The sequence below is a fragment of the Notolepis coatsorum genome (genome assembly GCF_963971535.1).
Source record: "Notolepis coatsorum genome assembly, contig: SCAFFOLD_453, whole genome shotgun sequence".
In the NCBI taxonomy this organism is placed as follows: domain Eukaryota; kingdom Metazoa; phylum Chordata; class Actinopteri; order Aulopiformes; family Paralepididae; genus Notolepis; species Notolepis coatsorum.
The window spans coordinates 146,731-158,250 of NW_028174440.1; the positions used below are offsets into that span (position 1 = coordinate 146,731).

Sequence of the window (11,520 nt, forward strand, 5' to 3'; positions counted from 1 at the left end):
GTATTTAACTGCCTAAACTACAAGACCTAAAGTTGTTAACTAGTGAAAGAGTTATTGATTTTAATGTAGTTAAACTACCACCCAACTACTGCAAAATGTTATGTTCCATACAAGAGAAGTTCAGTTTTTCTTAATTTTATTTATTTGTCAACTTCATAACTGGTTTACATGAATATGCAACATAACATACAATATCACGTAGGCTTCCTGCATGATAACAAATCAAAGTCAAATTAATCATTTGTAATTCACATATAGTTTAAAATGCAGATACATGCATTCATACGCAGACAAACAGAACAAACATCTTCTGGCATTTACAGTGCTTTTTCGTTCTCTTTCAGGGGTAGAAAAAAGAATCCAGATCTATACAAACTTGTGCAAAACAAAGTCATACATACTATTACATATATATATAATTATAGCAGATGTAGTTTCTAAGCATCTAACTGCACTGTACTTGTGCTGTATAATGACAATACATTTTAATCTAATCTAATCTAACAAACTGCTATTCACATTGGAACCCAATTACATAAATACCTATGTTAAAGTAACAAGCCAAAATGATGGGAAATGTGCTTACTGTCTTCTCTTATCCGGCTGCAAGATAACCTAGCTTAGCACAAATTAATGGAAATTGATGAAGCGGACCATAGCCTAACCTAAAACCTTTTGGTTAGCTGGTACGTATACATTCATTTATCATTCCATTCATTTGTGCTAAACTAGGCTAGCTTGCAGCCGGATAGCTTAGGAAATTGGTAGCTATCTTCTTGTCTGACTCTGGAGAAGATGGTAAGTGCATTTCCCATAATGTTGCCATGTCGGTGCTAAACTTCCTTACACATCACACATTGCACACATTACAAAGTATTTTCATGACAGCATATTTACAGCGAGCACTCACACTTGAAGACTGGTAAACGTTTCCTCCTTTCTCATTAGCTTTAGACTTCTTCTCCCTCTTCCGTCTCCCCTCTTTCATTCCCTGCCCCTCTCTCTCAATCTCTCTCTTTCTCTCTCTCTATATATATATATATATTTGTCTATCTCCTTCCTTCTCCATCTTCTTCTTGAGGTACAAAGTAGTACAGTCTTAGGTGAGAACAATCCCTGTTTTCATTAATACAATATATTTTCTCTCTATCTTCTCTCCCTCTCTCCCTCTCCCCCTCTCTCTTCCTCTCCCTTCTTTTCCCCCTCTCCCCCCTCTCTCCCTTTATTTCTCTCTTCTCTCCCTCTCCCCCTCTCTCTTCCTCTCCCTTCTTTTCCCCCTATCCCCCCTCTCTCCCTTTATTTCTCTCCCTCTCCCCCCTCTCCCTCTCTCCCTCCCTCCACCCCCCCCCTCTCTCCACTGTTCTACTTGTTCAGGTATTTGGCCACATGATGGTAGGCGTGGAGGATCTCTGAGTCATTGGGGCAGGTGTAGCGGAACTCGTCCTGTTGGTAGGCATTCTTCAGGTAGCGGGTCAGGCCTGCCAGCGCCTCAGGGATAACAAAGTCACGGTACTTCTTACACACCACCTGGAGGAAAGGAAGACAGTTACATAGGGAATAGGACCAGGAATAGGACCAGGAGTAGGACCAGGAGTAGGACAAGGAGTAGGACCAGACACTGATATTTTGCAGGGCAGGAGCTCAAGCAAGAAAAGGGGTGGAATACTCTTTTTAAATAGGGTTCCTCTGTATTAATGGATTATAAAATGTATTAAGAGGACACTATTTGTATGGCAGGGAAAGGGACAGGGAATTGGGAAGGGGGCAAGGAAATGGGCAGGAGGCAGGGATAGGTTCAGGAGGCAGGGGGTAAAGGGCAGGGAAAAGTTCAGGGGGAAGGGGGGGGGCTCTAGCCCTCTTTGGACCTTATCTATGCACATGTGTGCTTTTGAGACATTATGAGCTATTTTGTGTTAATAGAGATTTCTATAATGCATTTATACTTATGGTTATGGATAATATGAATATGAATGTTCTTATAATATTGCATAGATATACAGCATAACTTAATTACCTGAATGCCTTAGGTAAAAAAAAAAGATCCTGTAAAAATCATATAGCATGCAGTCTGGTAAATCTATACATTTTACAAGCCATTTTGACAGGCAGCCATCTATCTCTCCTATTTTAAGAACTACATTAGCTGCTAAGTAACTCCATTTGCTGGCATAGTTCGGAATCTCCTCACCACCACTGTGGTGGGTTGACCAAAAACAGTGGGTGTGATGCCCGGCGGCTCACCAGGACTATGTTGAGTTTGGGCAGCAGGTTGCAGTCGGCCAGGGTGAGCGAGCTGCTGTCCAGATAGAGGCGCGGGGACTCGCTGGCGTCCGGGTTATCGTCCAGCTCGTGAGGCAGAGGGGTGAGGAGACACTGGTCCAGCCTCACCAGGCTCTTCAGAAACTTGTTCTCCAGCACTGAAAGTGAGTAACCATGTGAGCAAACCTTGTACATTATGCAGCTTTCAAAACAGTTCAGCGACAAAGTGCTTCACACTCGCCCAAGATCAAAAGAAAAACAAAGAAAAAAGCTATTGCAATTGAGGGTGGGTTTTAAAGGTATAATAGATAATACCTATCAATAGATCAAATTTAGAGTAATCATTTAAAAACAAGAATAATATCCACAGAGCTTTTAAAACGGTGCGGAACAAAAATATATTGATTCATTTATCATTTAAAAAAAAAATTGTTTACATGTTGCAGGTATCCTGAGAAAATGCCCAAGGTATCTCCACACTGCACACATCACTGACTAGGCAGTATTTTAGTTTAGATAAACAAGAAAGCAAAGTAAGAGGTCAAATTCGCAAAGCAGAAACTTTAAAACAATTTAGTCTTCGGAATCGAGAAGCCAAAGAAATATTGATTCCACGATCAACGTTAATTCCCACCATGTGGAAGTGGAATCGACTCCAAAATGTCTGGAATGGAACAGCTCTACTCTCCACCGTCCTTTTAGAATGAAACCAAGATGCATTTACGTGGTTCTCAAACTGGGGCCCTTGAGGAGATTGAAGGGGGTCCGAAGCAACCATTGGGAACTGATTTTCACTATTATTTCATAGACGTTAGTTATCCCAGTGAGAGGGTGTACAACAATGACTATTCATGTTTCGGATACGGACTACTAGCCTAGCTTAAAACTCTGGGAGAGGTGTTTTTTGGCCAACAGCTAGGCTAGCTGGTCCGTATCCGCTTCCATTAATTTGTGCTAAGCTAGGCTAGCTTGCAGCCGGATAGCTTTCTACTGAACGCACAGAGAGGAAATTGGTATCTATCTTCCTGTCTGACTCTGGAGAAGACGGTAAATGTTCCTTTAACCTGTTTAAGCAGTTATGGAATTCTAGACAAAATCATACTGTATCTCTTAACGAGAAAGGTCTTCACAGAATGTTATCTAATGGGGGCCGGCAGCCAAATACATTTAAATCCACGGTTCTTTGACACTAAAAAGGATGAGAACCACTGATGAGTGTTTCTTACGGTCATTGAGTCCAGGGTTGGGGTTCTTGATGTACGCTGAAAATTTATGGAAGATGTCGTCCCCAGCACCGTTAGACTCCTTGTATCGGCAGCCCAACTTCGGATACCTGTCAGCGCAGAAAAGAACATGTTAGCACTAGGCTTGCCACGGTAGTCTGTGATACCGGTGTTGAGTGTTCAGGCATCCACTGAGTACATTACTTGCCCACCGCCCCCCACCAGTGTATGCTTTTTATAGAAATAAAATAAAATAAAACCCATTTTGTTAATTTTCACATTACCAGTGCCACCATTCATAAAATAAAAAACCTTTATTTATTTATTTATTAATGTTATCAATACTTAGTCAGTCAACATTATAAACGGAAAGTGTCTGCGTGGACAGCAGAGTCGTGGCACAGAGTAGGTTTCACTTTCACTTTTGAGTAGATTAACTTCATGTGAAGGAAAGAAAGAAGCCTCTAGAGGCGACAGGACAGGTTACATAATGGTGGAGGAGGATTTGGCAATCCTTCGGATTTAAACCCTGCAGCAGCGGAAGCTCGACTGGAGAGGATCTCAGAGGACCAGTCCAGACCAGCAACAGTATGTTTGACTGGAGAGGATCTCAGAGGACCAGTCCAGACCAGCAACAGTATGTTTGACTGGAGAGGATCTCAGAGGACCAGTCCAGACCAGCAACAGTATGTTTGACTGGAGAGGATCTCAGAGGATCAGTCCAGACCAGCAACAGTATGTTTGACTGGAGAGGATCTCAGAGGACCAGTCCAGACCAGCAACAGTATGTTTGACTGGAGAGGATCTCAGAGGACCAGTCCAGACCAGCAACAGTATGTTTGACTGGAGAGGATCTCAGAGGACCAGTCCAGACCAGCAACAGTATGTTTGACTGGAGAGGATCTCAGAGGACCAGTCCAGACCAGCAACAGTATGTTTGACTAGAGGATCTCAGAGGACCAGTCCAGACCAGCAACAGTATGTTTGACTGGAGAGGATCTCAGAGGACAAGTCCAGACCAGCAACAGTATGTTTGACTGGAGAGGATCTCAGAGGACCAGTCCAGACCAGCAACAGTATGTTTGACCTGAGAGGATCTCAGAGGACCAGTCCAGACCAGCAACAGTATGTTTGACTAGAGGATCTCAGAGGACCAGTCCAGACCAGCAACAGTATGTTTGACTGGAGAGGATCTCAGAGGACCAGTCCAGACCAGCAACAGTATGTTTGACTAGAGGATCTCAGAGGACCAGTCCAGACCAGCAACAGTATGTTTGACTGGAGAGGATCTCAGAGGACAAGTCCAGACCAGCAACAGTATGTTTGACGGGAGAGGATCTCAGAGGACCAGTCCAGACCAGCAACAGTATGTTTGACTGGAGAGGATCTCAGAGGACCAGTCCAGACCAGCAACAGTATGTTTGACTGGAGAGGATCTCAGAGGACCAGTCCAGACCAGCAACAGTATGTTTGCAGGATGCAAGGATAGAAAATTGTCGGATGGTATTAGAAGCTAAATTAAATTAAATTAGAACCTAACCACAACTCTGTCTGCCCAACAAATGGATACTCATCAGTGAAAATGTATTAAAAACAAACCTAGACGGACAGACACAACAGATCAATGTACCCGTATAACATTAAATATCAAAGGAAACGCTCTACAGATATGAGCGTCATTTTGTAAAATGATCGGTGTCATGTTTATACATTTTTTTATCATGGGAAATTCCACATCACTGCAGCAACCATAGTTAGCATGTGTGGGAGTGTGTGCATGCGTGTGTGAGTGTGTATGTACGTGTATGTTCGGTTCATTTTCATTTTTGGATAAAAGCGAGCTAAATGACTAAATGGAAATGGAATGGAAATGGATACGGACCAGCTAGCCTGTTGGGATAAAAAAACACATCTCACAGAGTTTCAAGCTAGACTAGTGGTTTGTATTCACTTAATTAATTTGTGCTAAGCTAGCCTTTAGCCAGATCAGTTTCTACTGAATGCACAGAGAGGAAATTGGTGTCGATCTTCTTGTCTGACTGTGTCTTGAACCGCAAACGCTTCGTTCACCAACACTGCACAAGTTTAATATCACCGTTCTGATTCAGGTGGCGAAGAGGGGGGGGGGGGGGGGGGGTTAACTTAGGAGTGGAGTTTACAGCGAAGGGCTATGTGTTTTGAAAGTCGTTACCATGTGTAAACAAGGCACTCACTGTGGCGGGGCCAGCCGCTCCTCCAGGAACTCCTCTATCTTGTTGGTGTCCGTACGGACCTCCTCGTCGTACATCAGGAAGGGAGGCTGGGAGCCCGGCGCCAGGTCTTTCAGAACCTCAGGGGCCCTGGAGTGGATGGAAACGGCAAGAGTCAACAACAGGGCTATCGGGTTTGTTTGCACAGATTACCAAATCTTGATGGTGTACTGCATATGAATGAGAGAGAGAGAGAGAGAGAGAGAGAGAGAGAGAGAGAGAGAGAGAGAGAGAGAGAGAGAGAGAGAGAGAGAGAGAGAGAGAGAGAGAGCGAGAGAGAGAGAGAGAGAGAGAGGGGGGGGTGGGGGGAAGGGGAGAGAGAGAGAAAGAGAGAGAGAGAGAGAGAGAGAGGGGGGTAGAGAGAGAGAGAAATTGGAGATGGGAAGGCTGTCTAGAGGACAGAACAAAAGGTGTTGATCATACTAGCTCAGAGTGGATAAGGTGTTTTTATATACATTTTCATATCCTGGTTAGTAATGTGCCTGTTTATATGGAAAGGTGTGTGCATGACAACAGAGAGAGAGAGAGAGAGAGAGAGAGAGAGAGAGAGAGAGAGAGAGAGAGAGAGAGAGAGAGAGAGAGACACACACACACAGAAGGGAGAAGATGACTTTATTGTATTTACTGTCAATTGAAATGTGTCTTTTCTCATATCCCTTCCTAGTTACACATAGGCTACACACAGTCATCACAGTCCAGTTTGGTGTTTAGCTCAAGGGGCACTTAGGCAGAGATGGTGGGCACTGTGGATGCAGCCGCACTTCAGTCACCAGCTGGAAAAACCCTCCTGTCAGTACCGGGGATTGAACTAGTGACCTTCCAGTTACTGGTCGGACTCTTCTACCTCTAGGCCATTGTGCTCCCTCCCCAATACAGACAGACAGTGTTCTGCTTACCTTTTCATATCTACGGTGGTGAGGGTGAAGTTGACTCCCTTTAGCCACAGGATCATGAAGATTCTCTGGCAGAAAGGACAGTTCCCCACACCCTCTCCATCATCACTGGCCTGAAAGAGCACACACATAAATAATGTAGACAACAACAATGGTCACACTTAGTGCTTTCAGACAGACATGGTTCTGGTTCTGGCTCCGTTCTGGAGTCTCAGAACCTTGGTGCTTCCTTGCGAACCAGCCCACGTTCACACCAGTTTAAGCAGAACCAAAGTTCCACCGTCCTCCGTCATCAATGGGGGGGCGTTACTCAGGCAGAAGTAAACACAACAGTGGCAAAATGGCAGATCACATTGATTTTCTGCGAACTTTCGTTCTGTTACTTCAGATATTTGTTTTTATCCAACAATCCAGCATGAACCAACTATTGATGATGAGAAGACGTACAGTAGAAGACGATTACGTATAAGACGAATGGTATGTAAGAAGTATAACATTATATATATATTTTGCAGCTACACTGGAGCTGGATAAAATGTTGAATATACATGCTTCTGCAACAAAGTGTCAACACATTTCGCTGTTCATTTGAGGTAGGATAACAATGTAAATATTTTTATGAGGTAGGATATTATTTTAAGTATAAATCAAGAATGGATGAATTTACACCGGTGTTTCCTGAGGTAAATAGTCACACACTGTAAAATCAAAAAAACTCAAAACTATAAAACAAAGAAACTCACGAACAGAGATCGAGGCTCACACTAAGAGAGGGACTTTCCCGCCCTTTCCCCCTAAAATCAATACAACTTTGTGTTTTTACTACAGTTCTGCCTATGCCTCTTCTGTGAACCACAACATAACCCAAGGTTTACCATAATACATAATATATATGCACATGCATGCACACATTTCTCTTTCTACAATTTCTGCTTCAGAAGTTATGAAAACTGTAAATTGCATCGCTTTCATCATGATGGAATCCAAAATGACAGTTTAGTAACTTATTATACTGTGAATTTCTCCAGACCTCTCTTGGCAGACCCTGAGGTGTGGCCAGCAGTAGCAAGCCCTCCTCTATCCCCACTGAAAACCGACCCACACATCAAACAAAAACAAAAGCGTAGAGGTCACTGTTTGACGACATTACAGATTCCAAAATGACATATATATTTGGTATATAGACACCTTTAGGAGTCTAAATATGTACATCTTGATATATCTTCCAAAGTGTGCATGGCACCCCCCTTCCTACACTATTGACCTATCTCAAACCTGGCCTTCTTTTCTGAATCACAACTGTTGCTTTCTCTAATACATGTGCACAGTTCCAAGTGGGAGGAATGAAGGTCTGCCAGGTTGTATTTGTGTAGTAGTTTAGATGCTTATCATCTCTACATATTGGAATAATGAGGTCATTGGTATGTGGGGAAGCGGTGGCATTTTCTGCAGGGTATGAAACCAAAACATGCAGGTCTCTAAACCGGTCAGACTGGCTCTTTTTTGGTTCTGCTCTGTCACCTGACATGGCTTCTCTGGAGACGAGGTTGAGAAGGTTACTCTGGGAATGCAAGGTGCTGGAGGTGAAACAACCTCAACAAACACAGCTTCCACATCTTTATCACTGCAAACTCTTTAAAAGGTTGCCCAGATTTCCATCTCTTATAACCTTCATCAAGATATATGTACCATATGATGTTCTTCATCAGGATATATGTGCCATATGTTTCACAGCCTTTGTCAGGAGATATGTGCCATATGTTTCACAACCTGTCAGGATATTATGTGCCATATGTTTCACAGCCTTTGTCAGGAGATATGTGCCATATGTTTCATGACCTTCGTCAGAATATACTGTATGTGCCATATGTTTCATGACCTTCCAGTTTATATTTAGGCAATGTTTATCTGTAAAGAACCCAGATTTGGTGTTTGTTCAAATCTGACTGGCAGATAGCTGTTAAAGTGAGTACACTATGCACTTAGGTTTTCATTTTCAATTGAGTGGTATGTCACTTAATTGTGCATTACATTGCAGATGTTATCGGAAATGTTTTTATGACGTAGTTTGAACTACTTCTTCATTTTAAGGGTAGCTGTGCTGTAGTTCAACTCCGTCCACTGTGATGTAATTGGTAGCTTATAAAACTATGCTCTCAGAGTAGCTTCCCTAACACTGCTTACAATACGTTAATTTACTGAGCAGTATTTATAAAGGGAATGCACAGCAGGTTGTCACACTTTGATCCTTTTAAAGCAAGTGTGATATTTTACAAAGTCTCCAGTTCAACAGAATCAACCTTCTGGGCAAATACCATGTAATCTGCCCCCAGTTCAACAGAATCAACCTTCTGGGCAAATACCATGTAATCTGCCCCCAGTTCAACAGAATCAACCTTCTGAGCAAATACCATGTAATCTGCCCCCAGTTCAACAGAATCAACCTTCTGGGCAAATACCATGTAATCTGCCCCCAGTTCAACAGAATCAACCTTCTGGGCAAATACCATGTAATCTGCCCCCAGTTCAACAGAATCAACCTTCTGGGCAAATACCATGTAATATGTAATCTGCCTCCAGTTCAACAGAATCAACCTTCTGGGCAAATACCATGTAATCTGCCCCCAGTTCAACAGAATCAACCTTCTGGGCAAATACCATGTAATCTGCCTCCAGTTCAACAGAATCAATCTTCTGGGCAAATACCATGTAATCTGCCCCCAGTTTAACAGAATCAACCTTCTGGGTAAATACCATGTAATCTGCCTATGCCTGATTGAATACAGTTGATTCAATTGATGCTGATGAAGGCTGTGTGTTGAAACACAGCATCTTCTTACAGACGTTTCAGTGGAATTCTGTTACTAGGGAACAACAAAGTTAATTTCCTGACATTAGCAAACACTTTAACAGGAAATAAACATGGGTCCATTTACAATGTTTATGTAGTCAAGTTGAAACCGGCTGGCGAACTGTGCACCTGGTTAAAGACTATTCTATGTGTGAGCTACTGTATGCTTGCACATGCATGCCATAGTTAGGCCTATATACTTTGCAGACTATCAAGCCTGTCTCTTACACATGCACTTGCATTTGTTAAAACTCTATAATGTGTTATCTTGAACAGACCTTTTTAGACTATTTACCCACGTTACCCAGACAATGGTCTCGCCTGTCAGCTGTCAGAGCAGAACCTCTTGCACAAACGGGGAGAGGAGAGGAGGGGCTGGTCAAAGAGCTGTCACTCAAGAGAGGTGAGGTAGAAGTACAAAAAACATTCGATTTACTTTCTTTGCCAATATCCTCCACCCAAAATTATAGTTCCAGCAGTTCAACTCCACCTCAAGTAACTAAAATCACTATGCCCATTTGAATTTAGTTGAACTACTAGCAAGCTACTGCAAAATGTAGTTCAACTACTAATTTACTAACTACTAATAACACTGGTTGTAACACATTTGATGCCTGATCTGGATGCGGCTATAACTTTGAATTGGGTGTATACAGAGTATCACTAATAACCACAAATTAAGTTTCTGAACATGTATGAGTTATGCAGTGATGTAGTTATCAAGAAAGTAAACAGATTATAGTGTTATGTCTTTTCTGCGTAAGGAAACCATACCTTTATGGCTGTGTTTAACGTCGTTTCCATGGACTTGGTGAATAAACAAGGCTGCATAGACGCCGTGAAATTCGATTATTTGACTTGTTATGGGAAAATAATAGGAGTATAGGTAGCACCAGTTAGTTTACTTCCTCTTTGGTCAGTGGAGCATCGTCCAACTCTCTGCATAGTGTGTTATTGATATATTGTTATTGATGTTTATTGATGTGTATTGATGTGTGTTATTGATATTAGCAAACACTGCAACAGGTAGGAAACTGGGGTCCATTTAGAATGTTGTTAAGGTGAAGCCGTCTATAAATCAATATTGTCACAAGTCATTTGATGCCTGATCTGTATTGTTTCATCATTGGAACCTCCAACTGTGCTTTTCATTGTTTTTCTTTTTCATACATTCTCTTTTGTTTACCTTTTCTTTTCCTCATGTTATGTGAGTAATTGTTATGTTTACACATTTTTGGAAAATAATCTCCAATAAGAAAACCATGCAGAAAAAGATGATAGACAATACAACTGTGTGTTTTCTTTTTTTTAACTGCAAGTAGAGGAGGTTTTTCACAGCAGTTTCGTCGCAAGTATAGTGAGTCTTACCTTGATGAAGAGTTCAATCTTCGGGGGCTCAGCCATCTCTTTCTCTCTCGCTTTCTCTCTCTCTCTCTTTCTCTGTCCTTCTGTCTTTGTTACACGAGCAACTAGCACCCTGTTAGCCTGTCCGCTTTTATTTTAATGTTGCACTCCTCCCTCTCTCTCTCTCTCTCTCTCACCTCACCTGTCAGGCTTGGACGGCCCACACCAATTGCCTGTATTTCCAGATCAACCAGTAGAGCCTGATCTCTCCTCCCAGCCTTCTTCCACTCTCCTTAAGTCACTCTCTGTGTGTCAGCTGTTCCCTCTGTGTGTGTGTGTGTGTGTGTGTGTGTGTGTGTGTGTGTGTGTGTGTGTGTGTGTGTGTGTGTGTGTGTGTGTGTGTGTGTGTGTTTGATTGATTGATTGATTGATTGATTGATTGATTGATTGAAAACTTTATTAACAGATTGCAGAATGGGTACAGTACAGTACAGCTCAATACATACAATTGTTAAGGGGATGCAGACCAGAGAAAGACTTTCGTCTTGTTTACATCAGGGTCCCCCATTTTCAATTCATCGTAACATATATGACATACATGACATACAGATAGACAGTACTGCTACATCTATACATTTATGACATACCAGATTTGCAAATACAGTACAGTTTGTGATACGAAAAGAGTCCAGAAAAAAGAG

At 42.2% G+C, this 11,520-nt stretch overlaps 1 protein-coding gene across 1 annotated transcript; it reads right to left on the reverse strand.

The window, feature by feature from the left end:
• Positions 1-1,349: 1,349 nt before the first annotated feature.
• Positions 1,350-10,990, reverse strand: clic3 (chloride intracellular channel 3). The gene is made up of 6 exons (XM_084338588.1): positions 10,844-10,990; positions 6,628-6,737; positions 5,696-5,821; positions 3,486-3,592; positions 2,242-2,417; positions 1,350-1,527 (listed from the first exon to the last, which is right to left on the reverse strand). The coding sequence occupies exons 1-6, from the start codon at positions 10,877-10,879 to the stop codon at positions 1,363-1,365; spliced, it is 720 nt and encodes a 239-aa protein (XP_084194714.1). The 5' UTR covers positions 10,880-10,990; the 3' UTR covers positions 1,350-1,362.
• Between the last annotated feature and the right edge of the window lie 530 nt (positions 10,991-11,520).

Coding starts and splice junctions, on each gene's coding strand:
- clic3 (XM_084338588.1), bottom strand. CDS start 10,879: ATGGCTGAGCCCCCGAAGATTGAACTCTTCATCAAG. Junction 5,822..6,627: donor ACCACCGTAGATATGAAAAG/GTAAGCAGAACA, acceptor CATCCACTCCAG/GGCCCCTGAGGTTCTGAAAG. Junction 2,418..3,485: donor CAACCCTGGACTCAATGACC/GTAAGAAACACT, acceptor ACTCACTTTCAG/TGCTGGAGAACAAGTTTCTG.